The 15,261-nt window shown below is 37.1% G+C and overlaps 1 protein-coding gene across 1 annotated transcript in view; it reads right to left on the bottom strand.

Moving 5' to 3' along the window:
- The window catches only part of LOC128236876 (ras-related and estrogen-regulated growth inhibitor-like), a 31,388-nt gene extending 17,473 nt beyond the window's left edge, over positions 1–13,915 (bottom strand). The window contains exons 1-2 of the mRNA XM_052952005.1: positions 12,993–13,915; positions 1,377–1,433 (exon numbers count right to left, since the gene is read on the bottom strand). Of these exons, the coding sequence (XP_052807965.1) occupies positions 1,377–1,433; positions 12,993–13,086 (151 nt within the window). The 5' untranslated portion in view covers positions 13,087–13,915. The remainder of the gene's footprint in view (positions 1–1,376; positions 1,434–12,992) is intronic.
- Positions 13,916–15,261: the final 1,346 nt, after the last annotated feature.

Genomic DNA, 15,261 nt, shown 5'->3' on the forward strand with positions numbered 1-15,261 from the left:
ATTTGAAGACGCGCTTTTTTTTACAAAAACGACGGGAAACTTCGAACGTTTCATATACTAGAAGCCATGTATCTAGCCCGAGTAAAATACCATAAAACGCCCAGGGCTGCCTGGGGCTGCCCGGGGCTGCCCGGGGCTGCCCGGGTCTGCTCGGGGCTGCCAAAAAACTAAAATAGAAAAATGGAGTTAAGTGATGTTTTTAGTTCACACAAAAAGAATAGTGTGAATGTTGAAAATGTATTCATTTTAGTATTTTGCGTCATTTATAGAGTATTTTGCAAACGAACTATTGTGAATGATTTTTTTTCATTTTTTTTCGGCTTTGAAAACATGAATTTTGAATTTTCCGTGTTGTTAAGTCATTAAACTTGTTATCATTCGAACGTTTCATATACTAGAAGCCATGTATGCAGCCCAGGTAAAAATACCATAAACTGCCTAGGGCTGCCTGGGGCTGCCCGGGGCTGCTGGGGGCTGCCAGAAAACTAAAATAGAAAAGTGGAGTAAAATGATGTTTTTAGTTCACACTCAAAGAATAGTGTAAATGTTGAAAAAGTATTCATTTAAGTAGTTTGCGTCATTTAAAGCGTATTTTGCAAACGAATTATTGTGAATGATTTTTTCATTTTTTTTTCGGCTTTGAAAACATGAATTTTCCGTGTTGTTAAGTCATTAAACTTGTTATCATTCGAACGTTTCATATGCTAGAAGCCATGTATACAGCCCGCGTAAAAATACAATAAAACACATGGGGCTGCCCGGGGCTGTCAGAAGCGTGAAATCGAAAAGTCGATTTCTTTAGTTCACAAAAAGGGAATAGTGTTAATGTTTTTAACTTATTCAATTTAGTATTTTTGCTTCATTTTAAGGTTTGTTTTGCAAACCAACTATTGTGAAGATTTTTTTCATTTTTATGTTTTTTTTTGTCTTTGAAAACTGAAAACCGACTGGAAACTTCACACGAGTTCGTCTTAGCATAGCTGCTAATCTGCTCAGCTGCTCAGCTGTTGACTTCACGCCGTCAGGCTTCCAGACTGCTAACTCGCGCTGCTATGCTGCTGGGCTGCTGACTTCACGCTGCTAGGCTCTCAGTCTGCTGGGCTGCTGACTTCACGCTGCTGGGCTGTCAGTCTGCTGGGCTGCTGACTTCACGCTGCTGGGCTGCCAGTATGCTGGGCTGCTGACTTCACGCTGCTGGGCTGCTGGGCTGCTGACTTCACGCTGCTAGGCTGTCAGTCTGCTGGGCTGCTGACTTCACGCTGCTAGGCTGCCAGTCTGCTGGGCTGCTGACTTCACGCTGCTGGGCTGCTGGGCTGCCAACTTCACGAACATATATATGATGCATAAAAAGACAAAACACATTTTGTGAAGCTCACCTAGGGATGGATCGTAGTCTCCGATGAACCGCTGTGTTATAACCCTGACTGTGAACGCTGAAAGCATAAATGCATACACTGAGATAAATGAGTTATAATACAGTTTATTACAAGGCTGTTTAATTTACAGACACAGTTTCGCTCACTGCAAATCCTGTTCAGTGTGTCCAGTCGCATAACATGTTGAATGTATGAGAATTGCATGTGTCTCATATAGTAGGTTTTATGGCTCAAGACCACAGTTATCTGCCCCCCGTTGACCAAGATCCGGATGTTAATACAGAAAAAGAGTGCCTGTGTTCAAGCATCAATATTTTATTAAAAAAGAATGAAAAAGAAGCAAAAAATGTGTGGTTTTTTTGCAGAAAACTTGACTGAATTTGACACTCTATTGTAGAAATTGATAGTTTTCAGTGTAAATATTGGAAAAATCATAGCTTGTGGAAGTCTGAAAATCAGTTGTTTGTAGCCGATTGACTCCTTGGCGGAAGGGTGATGTATTTGAACTCAATTTTGACAGTCGGGTCAATGGTCAACATGATGTTTTCTTGTGATTATATTTTGTGTCTTGAATTGTTCTAGAGATGCCATGTCCTTGTTTTTCAATTGGAACGTGTATAAAGTCAAAAGCCAGGTTAGTGTCTATATGAAACATATAGTAAAAATAACTGTGGTCTCACGCCATAATTATACTGGTTTAACGTATAGTGTAAACGTTTATGCCAAATACTAGAACACACCACGACTGGGCGTGGGCTTGGTTCTCAACGATGCGCTCAAGTGACATTGAAATTGAAGTTGTGTAAATACCAAACTTATTTTCAACTTCTATTGTGTCTTTAATTACAAATCTACACCTAACCATTCCTTATGGTCGGCACATTTTGCTGGCATAATTTTAGTCTATTTCTTGAGAATGTTTTGAGAAAATGTCTGCTTTTCATTTCAGCGGCACTTATAGGGGCTAGACACCAGATGGTCCCAAAATCTGCAAATACATTATTTCCACAAAAGATGCCTTGAATTGCCAATACGAGCTAGATAAGGCCTATAATACATGATATTTTCCATGAGTATTAGATTAATATAATATGTCACTGTCTCAGCTGTGTGAATCCGTTTAAAAAAAGCGCATAATGGTTTCCCAGTTAATTGTGTGTACATTTAACATGCGAAAGGCACGTGTTTAGTACAGATACATATACCGAGGCTATTTTTAATGAACTGGGACTTACGTGGTAGAAAACCCCAGTAAATTTCGAATTGGAAAATATGCAAACACTGTGAAAGATACATGTGTCGTAAGCGATGTGATACATCAGTAGTAAGCGATGTGATACATCAGTAGTAAGCGATGTGATACATCAGTAAGTAAGATTCAATCTGTTGCACCCAACAACATAAATTCTATGCAAGCTTTTGAAAAATTGGTGTCTAGTCCTTTTAACCTTTTAAATTGTTGTCAACAGTAAAAAATCAGATGTAGACCAGTCTTGTTGAATCTGCAGAATAAGGGAATTTGAGTCAAAAGTATATTTACATCCTGTTGTTTGCACTATAATACACAGAAAATAGGGGTTTGTACAGGTTCACATCGAGACACTCTACAATGACTCTATGCAATGGAATACGGAATAATAACCTTGGAAACCTTTTACACGGCCTTGTTTCGATTTACATCTTGTTTTGGAAGTTTCAGGTTTTCTCTCTTTGACCGTTCTTGGAATCAGTTATTGTTTGAGATTTCAGCACCTTTGTTTAATCTAACATGTAGTCATATGCTTAAAAATTGACAAACAAAACTTTTACAAATTTTATCATTTGAATTGGCCAGGCCGCTAGGCCATGTACGTGAAGTTCATGTATGTGAAGTTAGCGGCCAACTCCACACCGCTAGGCCGCTGAACTGCTTGATCGCTTCGGATTGATAATTTGTGCATTAAAACAGTTAATTTATCATTATCTTAGAAGAAAACGCATTTAAAAATGCTCCGAAATAGAAAATGATTTAATGCAGCTATGTTGATGTATAAATGAAAAACCTTGATTAATCATGCATGAACAATTGCTTCGAAATAGATTAACTTCACGCCGCTAGGCCGCTAGGTCGCCAACTTCACGCCGCCAGGCCGCTAACTTCACGTTCATTGATTATGTAACCATTGTTAGTAATCTTATGATAAGTCTGCTATAAGCCGATGTACAGGGCAAACCTTGATTTACCATATTTGTGCTCCGTACAGGTCTTGCTTAAAGCCGATGTACACTTTATTAATCTTGAACAACAGTTATATTTACTCCATAAAACTTGGACGGAAACAAACAGATGATGTGCGGTCAGCGTTATCTCATATGGTTTGAATATAAGTTATACATTCTAAATTACAATAAATGGAACATATTAAAATACTGCAGACTACCCCGAACATAATGTCAGGCCAAAGTGGAAACCCACAAATAAGACGATAAGTGACGACCTGGTTTACAATAAAAGGCCCGGTTCTGTGCCGTAAACCTTCTCGAGGGCACGTGTCTAATACAGTTTGGTACAACCAGCTGCAAGGCCACTGGCACCGGATTTTCAAACTTAAGCATTTTTTTTTAAAAATCAAACAAAAAATCTTATAATTCCTTACTAAAAAATATAATACGGAATATGTGGAAAATATATGTTTTTTAAAACATACACTTTGTATAGTATATTATACAGTACAAAGTGCATATTTAAAAAAATAAATATTTTTGAATATTTTTTCACATATTCGTTATTTAGTAAGGAATTATAGGATTTTTTTGATTTTTTTTTTAAATGATTAAGTTTGAAAATCCGGTGCCAGTGTGCAATGCGTACAGGTTTTTCCTGTACATAATGCACCAGTCAATTGTAACCACGCCCCACAGGGCCGAGGAATAGCGGGGACTTTGACTTTCGGTCAAGCCAATCCTGGGTAAAATCCCCTCCCTGCGGGGACAAACTGCGGGTAAAATCCTCACCAAATGTCCCCGCACCCCGGGATAGGTAAGGCTAATTCCCCGCCGTGGTTACAATTGACTGATGCATTATCTTTAAGAAGGCCAGCTGCCAGTGACAATAAAAACGATGTCATTCAATTTAGTGACGTACCTAGGGTTTAATGAATAGATCCGAAAGCTAAAGAAGTGTTCAATGTCCTCTGAATACGTAATAACTTTTAAAATGTCAAGATCTGTAAAACATTTATTTTCTCTAGAATCTGATTAATGTTTCTACTACAATATGTCACATTAATTAAGTGCTCGAATACTAAATTTGCATTTCATGCATTGACTCCCGATCATCATGATCATATGAACACGTATTATTTTGTCAAGGGTCATTTTCACCTATTTCATTGTATATCATTATGTTAAATGTTTCGAATCTGGCCCAGAATATCCTGAAACATGATAAAACACAAGAGCAAATCTTGAAGGTCTACAAATTGTTTTTAGTTATATGTTATGTCAAAATACTTTTTTAACCCAGTATAATTATTGAGAAGCTATTTAGATAAAAGATGGGTGGGTGAAGCGATGAACTGATGTCCGCCTCGAACGCACCAGTCAATTGTACCGCCACCCCCCGCCCCAGTACAGGTCCGAGGAACAGCGGGAACTTTGACTTTCGGTCAAGCGAATCCCAGGTAAAATCCCCGCCTAATGCCCCGCACCCTGTGGACATCCTAGGTAAGACCCATAACCGTAATTTTTGGCGCGAAAACAAAATCCCCGCATTTACTAAAACATTTTGATTATGCATCACCCAAAGCAACGAGGATTTGAGCCACAACAGGAAGGTCCGTAAAAAGTGATGCGTGCATATAATAGGAGATCGCAGAGCCGCTCGTCCTTGTATATACATTGTAAAACCAAAAAACGGTTAAAATCTATCTTTGTTTTGTTATAAGAAAAACGATTCATATGTTCCATTTTCGATTTTCAATACCGATAATAAAACACGAATCACGACCACATGGTATGTAAATGAACCCATGTTCTATCAACATTCGGAATTCCTCATTCGGACATTTTTATCGAAAACAACCTCGGATGTATGCCGGTACATCAGTTGAAGTAGTTCGTATTTTTTTAATTATGTCATTAATTAAATGTAGTGTCTAAGAGTTGTATTTATTGATCTAAGTTTAAATTGATTGCCAGTCAAGTGTATTATTGCAAACATAATTAAGATTCCCAAGAGTTAACTAAAGTCATAAAGTTTAACTGCTAAATAAAATTACTACGCGAACTACTTGCAGCGGACTTTAACATACCGCTTCGTGAGTATGTAAACCGTCGAAATACACCCAAGGTTGTTTTCGATAAAATAGTCCGAGGAGCTCCGAATGGTTCTATCAGGACACTCGTACATGACGTACTGGGATACGATTTTATATTACTAGATTAAGAGTGTCTGCTCATTCATTAAGAATCCACACCGGTAGATATGCAAATAACAACATTCCTAGAAATGAACGTTATTGTACTTTTTGTAATTCAAATGATCTAGAAGATGAATTACATTTCATATTAATATGTCCTTGTTATAATGACATCAGAAGGAAATACATTAAAAAATATTTTTATGTCAGACCAAGCATGTACAAGTTTATAGAACTGCTTAAATCAGACAACAAAAATACTGTATTTAAATCATCCAAATATATAAAAGAAGCTCTTAAACATAGAACTTCCATTACATATAGTGATTAGTTTATATCAGCTCATCCTCATGTTTTATCATTTGCATATTATGTTTTTTTCACGTATGGACAATTATTCATATCTACGTATAGACATTGCCTGTATCGAATCTGTTTTATGTGACATGTTGAATTCACGTTATATAAATGTATTTATATTCTATGACTATGTACCTTGTTGGTATACATCGAATAAAATTATGTTCTGTTCTGTACCAGTAAAACCACTCCAGTGTGATTAATAAAAGTTTACTCTGTCTTTACAAACTAGCTAATTTTATTGAGTACGAGTGCCCGCCTATTTTTAACCCCGATGACGCGTGTTTCTGAATGTTGATCTGCGACAAACAATGTTTGGTTGTGTTCAGGTTCTTGTCGAACGTGTTGACATGGAGCAATAAACTATTTTATTGTTTTCGTGAACAGGTAACAAGGCAAATCATTTTGTAATAACGGTCATTTTATTCCCGCAAGAAAATAGGCCGGTAAGTGATTATTTGTGATAAAGGCACTTGTGAAGCTATCATAAGACGTACGCGACTTGTTGTCTTTATATTTCGGCAATAAACATTGCAGATTTAGGTTATTTGTGGTCAAGTCATGACCTCCCTCGATAATCGAAAACTGGACAGTGTAATGACAATAAACATATTTTCGGCTTGACATCAAAGAGGCACAGTAAAGCCGTTATTCGGAATATGCATGGGCATATTGAGTAGTGTATGTGAAATTGTCTCTACAAACACTACATAGTGTAACATATTAACAAACCTAATTTCAATTATTCATATATACAAACAGTGGCGTAGCTACATATAGACATTGTAGGCCTGGGTCTACAACTTTTTAGAAAAATACTAATAGCTTCTCAAACACTTTGAACAACTTAAAGGTTTGTTTTATTTTAATACAAGTTTGATATTTATTTAAACTACGTACAGGGTGTATTGCTTGATTTTATTGTTATCATTACAAATATAAATAAGTGTGTGTAATGCAGATATAAAACTCTCCAAATTCACATATAATCTTGGGGCTTACAGGTTTCTTTACGCCTAGCTACGCCCCTGACAAATGGAAATGGAGTTCGTAAACTTATGTTAAATTTGTCTCACTACATCTCCCCCAAGTGTTGCCAATTCAACAACCTATATCCAAACAAACCGGCTTTATTAGTTGTGACACATTTTCTTCTTTCATTGTCTTAGTAAATAGTATGAATAAAGTCAGGTTTTTGTCAGTTTCGATTATATATTTTTAATGGATTACTTTCAGTAGGGTAGTGTTGTACACGGGTCACACAATGTATCTATCATCATCTTCAATTAATACAGAGAATCATGAGAAAGCCTGTCAGGTCGACACACGAAGTTGTTGGATCATTTTTCAAATACAAGCGCAGGAAACCATGTAACAACGACCAACTGGTGTGTTTCTATCAGAAGAGATATCGAACAGGCCGGGAATTTCAGTGAATAATTCTGCTGAAATGTTTCAATTAGGTAGGCTAGGAAAAGTAAAACTTTGTGAATTTCTTACAATTGTTTACACCAGAAACTGTCAATATTAATAGACATCATGCTGTTTAAGTGGATAGAGCAATGGTATTAAGGGATAAAGATTTATCATGTATTACGGGCAATACTGACGCGATCAAATACTGCACGCTGCATTATATATATTAAGTTGATTATATAGTTGTGTGATTTGCTTATTTGCTAAGTGGCGCCAATATTACCCGTACTATATAATTATAAAAGTATTTCCCTCAATTCCATTAATTTATACACTAAAAAAGCAAGATTTCTATAATTATATACTTCAAATATAGGAAATACCGGATACATCTAATGTACATAATTCCTATATTTGATCATAAAGCGTGGCCGTGAGTTCGTCGTTTAAAACTATTTAATCTACGTCTAAATCGCGATAGCTTTTATACCACGAATACGTTATGTACGTCCTCACAAAGTGGCATTTTGCGAAATGACTGGAATTCGGTAGCAGGGCGGTATTATTTTGAAATCTATGCACCTGTGCGCTTCCAAGGGCATTGCAAGACGAGCGGTGTTATTGTCTATCAGTCAGAGATTTATTTATTAGACAATGTTGGTTGGCTCTGTGAGGTTGTTGTCGTGAAGTGAGATAAATGTGTCTGAGCCTCGGAGAAAGAGTGGAGTATGTTTGTTTGTAGCTGTTTCAGGCGTCCGATACCTAAACATAGGAATTAGGGGATGCCCGGTGACCCCAGATTAGTTTGTAATTACGTGACAACAGTTTATCTGTAGAGGGGGAATACGAAACACGTATTACTTAAACTGATGTTACAAATCGGCTATTTTTGACCTTGAAAGACTGTCAGAAGGTCATTCATGTCAACGTTCAGTCGATATCAAAAAATAAAAATGCAAATTGCTTTTACTTTATAATGTAATATTGGCCATTTATTTTACGTATTGTTAAAGATGCACTCTTACTCCCAGATAAGATTTACCACAATTAATATTATTGTTTTAATATTCCCAAAAGGATGAATACATGTCGAAAACAATGGTTCATACAAAGGATACCGAGTTTAATTTGAAATCAATGAGCATAAAACACAGTATTTCTACCTTATGAGACTAAAGTGGACCACAGTAAATATTTTAGCATTCATCAATCATTTAATATTTTTGCGCTTTCTGCTATTACATACACGGTTTCAATCTTGTTATCAGCAATTAATATTTTCCATAAATGCATAATTTAGTAAGTAGTTAAAGGTTCATAAGTCAAAATTTATGTTTGTTATTCATGTGTATGAATAAAAGTGTTACTTTAATCAGCGCAGTATTCTTTTAAATGATACCAAAATTACACGGGGTCTAAATATATTTCAAACCATCATAGCCAGTCGCACGAAAAAAACAATAGCTTATATGTGGATTGAATACCTTTATACAAAACAAGAAAAGTGAGGAAAATGTTACTGTATACTTTCAATCCATCGCATACAAAATTATTCGCATAATTGATATCCAAATGCATCATACTTTTGTCAAATAGTTTCTTTACCGGGAGCGCCGATTTCAAACGTTGTAAAAACGTCTGGCCTTTAGTTTTAAGTTACATTTATTATGTTCCACTTGTGTTAAAAGTAAAATTGTTCATATGCAATAAAAAACCGATTGAATCAAATATTTATTGACGCATTTATATCCATTCGGAAGATCTCGGCCATTTTCATCGAAAACAACATCGGATAGTAGAAGTAGTTTCTTGAAATTTTCAATAATAGTATCAATTAATGGCAGTGTTTTAAGTGAATGTTGTGTATCTAATTTTAAATTAATTGCCAGTTAAGTGTATTATTGCATAAATAATTAAGATTCACAAGAGTAAAGCCATTTAGTTTAACTGCTTAATTGAAATAACTACGCGACCTACTTGTAGCGTAGTTAAATGTAAAGATTTCTGACATTTTAAACCGTCCATATACATCCGAGGTTGTTTTCGATGTAAAATGGCCGAAGAGTTCCGAATGATTTTGAGAGACTGCCTACCGGATACACTGTACATTTTCACATTGTTCAGTGTTCGCGTTGAGAGCCTGCCTACCGGAAACAATTTAATTCCAATTGTTTAGTGTCTGCGTTGCGTGTATACCACAATATTGCGTACAGAACACTTATCCGACAAGTTCAATAAAAATGTTTCAAAGGAATGGAAGACCAAATCACTCGTATTTCCGTTTAAAATGCGTTTTTTTTCAATATATTCTATTTCTATCTGCACAATTTGAATGAAATGGTTATGATTACTGAAGTGCGAGCGTGGGGCTTAAGGAACAAAATACGAAATCGTAAAAATGTCACAATTTTTGTGTTTAAAGAGTTTAATATTAAGCGAGCAAAACTTAACTGTTCTTTTATACATATTTATACGTGTGACGTGTTTTCAGAGATAAGCAGCTGATCCGATGTTTTTTATCATATTTCAGCTTCAAAAGCAATTGCAAAAGTGTAAGACGCAAAAGTTTCAGGTGGCAAAATGTTTTAAGACAATTCATTTAACACTGTTCTATGGTTGTGTGATGATTGTTTTATATGAATAACGATGTGAGCCCTTTTTGAACATAAATATTAATTTAAGACACTAGTTTAACTATTAAACTAACAATGTTTCTATTTGAGAGGTATCCTCAAGAAGCCACAGCACATTGATGACACAAAAACACGCAAAAACATACATTTTTGTACTTATATTGTCGGAGGACTTTTTCGTAAAAATGCAAACGAAATTTCATAAAATCTCTATACTATTCATTCGCAAATCTTATAAACTCATCTCTCATTACATCAAATTTGTTGCAAAGATGTGTGTGCTTTATCTTGAAAAAGATCGTATCTCAAAACTGAACATAAAATCAAATTTTGAAACGTTTCAAGTGTTGGCCTTCCCCTTCCACTTTTATCTGTAGAACGCCCTAACGACTGGGGTTCGATTCACGATGATTCTACTACGACTGCGATGTATTACACGATGATTCTGGTACGACTGCGATGTATTACACAATGATTCTGGTACGACTGCGATGTATTACACGATAATTCTGGTACGACTGCGATTTATTACACACGATGATTCTGGTACGACTGCGATGTATTACACGATGATTCTGGTACGACTGCGATGTATTACACGATGATTCTGGTACGACTGCTATGTATTACACGATGATTATAGTACGACTGCGCTTTATTACACGATGATTATAGTACGACTGCGCTTTATTGTGTGATGATTCTGGTATGACTGCGATGTATTACACGATGATTCTAGTACGACTGCGCTTTATTGTGTGATGATTCTGGTATGACTGCGATGTATTACACGATGATTCTGGTACGACTGCTATGTATTACACGATGATTCTGGTACGACTGCGATGTATTACACGATGATTCTGGTACGACTGCGATTTATTACACGATGATTCTGGTACGACTGCGATGTATTACACGATGATTCTGGTACGACTGCTATGTATTACACGATGATTCTGGTACGACTGCGATGTATTACACGATGATTCTGGTACGATTGCGATGTATTACACGATGATTCTGGTACGACTGCTATGTATTACACGATGATTCTGGTACGACTGCGATGTATTACACGATGATTCTGGTACGACTGCGATTTATTACACGATGATTCTGGTACGACTGCGATGTATTACACGATGATTCTGGTACGACTGCGATGTATTACACGATAATTCTGGTACGACTGCGATTTATTACACACGATGATTCTAGTACGACTGCGATGTATTACACGATGATTCTGGTACGACTGCTATGTATTACACGATGATTCTAGTACGACTGCGATGTTTTGAACGGTGACTCTGGTTCGACTGCGATTTATTGCAAGATGATTCTGGTACGACTGCGATGTATTACACGATGATTCTGGTACGACTGCGATGTATTACACGATGATTCTGGTATGACTGCGATGTATTACACGATGATTCTGGTACGACTGCGATTTATTACACGATGATTCAGGTTCGACTGCGATCTATAACACGATGATTCTGGTACGACTGCGATGTATTACACGATGATTCTGGTACGACTGCGATGTATTACACGATGATTCTGGTACGACTGCGATGTATTACACGATGATTCTGGTACGACTGCGATGTATTACACGATGATTAAGGAACGACTGCGATGTATTACACGATGATTCTGGTACGACTACGATGTATTACACGATGATTAAGGAACGACTGCGATGTATTACACGATGATTCTGGTACGACCTCGATGTATTACACGATGATTCTGGTACGACTGCGATGTATTACACGATGATTCTGGTACGACTGCGATGTATTACACGATGATTAAGGAACGACTGCGATGTATTACACGATGATTAAGGAACGACCTCGATGTATTACACGATGATTCTGGTACGACTGCGATTTATTACACGATGATTAAGGAACGACTGCGATGTATTACACGATGATCAAGGAACGACCTCGATGTATTACACGATGATTAAGGAACGACTGCGATGTATTACACGATGATTAAGGAACGACCTCGATGTATTACACGATGATTAAGGAACGACCTCGATGTATTACACGATGATTAAGGAACGACTGCGATGTATTACACGATGATTCTGGTACGACTGCGATATATTACACGATGATTCTGGTACGACTGCGGTTTGTAACACGATGAATTTGGTTCGACTCGGATTCAATACACGATGTATTTGGTACGGCTGGGATTCAACACACGACAACTCTGGTACGACTGCGATTCAATACACGTTGATTGTGGTATTACGATATTATATGATGCATAAGGCAACGCTTGTTTGCTTCCGATTACATCATTTCATGGGGGGTGGGGGGGGGGGTAGTTTGCCAATGTATTGATCAATAAGGTACGCGTTTCCTTGCTTCATTATATGTAAGTATATTTAGAGAAATGGTTACACAATAATCGTTATGATATTGATACCATTTGAAGGGGCAAGGCTTGCTGATTCCAAAATAAAGTAGATGTTAAAAGTTGCAGCATACGAGTACACACATTCGATTTCGTGTTTGCTGTGTATAAATCTGCTATCTACTTCTGCTGTAAGATATTGTGATACAATGTGATTTACACAATCCTGCAGCTCCAAACCTATTTGTCATTAACGTTATAATGATTTTCATTATATTTTTAATGTAAATTATTACACACACCCTATATATATATTTTCTTTTCTGCGCGTAAAACTTGGCATATGAATCCGGTTACCTTGCATCTTAATGATAGAGTGAATACGTTAGTAATGGATTTGAGCAGTATATAAAGCTAACCTGACTTGCCGACGCCGTTCTGACCGAGCACGACGACCCGGAAGGCCTTGTTGCGCCCGTGCATCGACAGCCGCCTGAAGATCGGCGAGGACATCACTCTTCCGTTACCTAGGAAACCATAGGCGTCCACCTAGCAGATGTGGTATAACTCCAAATTGATATTTTCAGATGTAATATTTTACTTAATATCCAGTTTAAGTCTTTTACTCGCGTGATACGAGTTAATTGTGTTACAAATGTGTTTTAAACATAGTAATAATTGTTTCATGCTGTTATATAATCTCACAGGAAACTAGTTTCATTATTTCTTTCCATAACTGCACCAATGAAAGTTATAAGAACACAAATAAATCATAATCAGCATTACTGATCGCGCGGTGTGACTGTTACAGTCGCCTTCTTGAGTGGATATAACAATCAAACAGTCGGAAATAATAGCCGACAATCACTTTACACTCATACCTTCCCCTTCATTTCCGTGAAATCAAGTGTCTATGTAACTGTATTCTTCCTGTAGGTTATTTTTAGCGAGTTTATCATCATCCAGCGCTACTAACTTTGTTATTTTTTTCAGTACCGATGATATATTAGAATTAATGAATCAATATTATTGGCTTAATTAGCGGGTATCGGTGCTCCAGGATTCTGTCGAAATCCACACGCTGATAATACCCGGGAGCCACGCTGCTGTTCGGTACTGCCAGAGATTACTTCACGTTTCCCCATCAGTTCACTGCCCGCGAGGTGTACATATCAAACACACTGCTCCATTGTCTGCTGAAATCAGTTGTACTGTCACATTCTATTCTCGTAAGTTAATGTTTAAAGGTTGTAAATGATCAGCAGCCATTTTGTAAACACTCTCAACTGCTTTCGATCTTTACAAATAATACATGTATGTGGTTGTGGTTTGCACTTGAACCAGACATATCCGTAACTGCACGCAATTCAATATAACTTATAATGACAGTAATTTAATACACAACCACTATTGACTTCGATATTTTATTACTAAAATCAAACAAAACAATCTCAACAAACAAGACATTATTAAATTTCAAATGCCGATTGTACTATGATAAAGATCTGTGGTCGGGTTTCATGTAAATGCATTATCATACTTTAAGTAAAGGTTGAAGGTTTCAGTATGCATTGACTAAAATGAACGGGCTTGTAGGTGCAAAATATAATTTTGAACACTATATTGTATAAGTCGTAGCTCTGTTCATGTCATTGACAATTTTAGTTTGTAGAAATTCTATCCAACTACATGTAGACTTAAACAGTTGATAATGTATGGAAATATGTAAGTGAGCGTGCTGGCTAGCGTGTGTTTGCAGGCGTGCATGTTTGAGTGCGCATGTGTTGCGCGCGAGTGTGTGTTTGTGTGTGTGTGTACGTATGTGCGAGTGTACGTTTATGCGTGTGTGCGTTTGTTCGTGTGTGCGTGTGTGCGTTTGTGTGTGTGTGAGTGTGCGCGCGCGCGTGTGTGTGTGCATGCGTGCATGCGTGCGTATAACAAAATTCTTTTACAAATATATGCTTTCGCCACCTTCTCATCTGTCGGAGGCTCTTAAATAAAGAAGTGCAAAACCTACATTCGAGTAAAGAGTACCAGAGGTGCAGAGTTTCAAAGTAAATGTACCAATAACTGGATTATGTGGCCATCACACTGAACCTGCGCACGGTCTTGCGCACGGACGATGATGATACCAGTGAAACCATGTAATATACTATACGTACGACACAGCACAAAAAGACCCTTATACATATATATAATGGCGCTTTAATTGTATTCTAACTACTATTTTGAACAGATTCATTCAGTATTTACCTTGTTGTTACGTAGTCTTTACGCCCCGCATCTTTAATGACACAGAAACAAACCTGCAATGACGATAACGCTGAAACCATGTGCAATGTATTGTGTGCAAAGTCGAAACTTTTAAACATTACAACAACGTATTATAACATAAATAAACAAATAAGTATGAATAACAGGAACTGTTTGTTTGCAAATAAGCGCGACAGCAACATCCCATCGACGGCAAATACAACAGCCTCTGCATTATAGGCGGGTAGTAGGAGGACGAAATAACAACATGTACAACGTGGTCTGGCGCTTGCATTACAGTCCAACTAGTAGTTTTGGCAACTAGAGGAAGGAAGAGTTATTGTGTCGATATCTTTACAATAACGGGCAATAGGAACCTAGGACGAATTCGGCCAGAAAGTGAGATTATGATACATTAAGATGTTGTGCCAGTAG

Source organism: Mya arenaria, chromosome 6, assembly GCF_026914265.1.
Source record: "Mya arenaria isolate MELC-2E11 chromosome 6, ASM2691426v1".
NCBI classification, from domain to species: Eukaryota; Metazoa; Mollusca; class Bivalvia; order Myida; family Myidae; genus Mya; species Mya arenaria.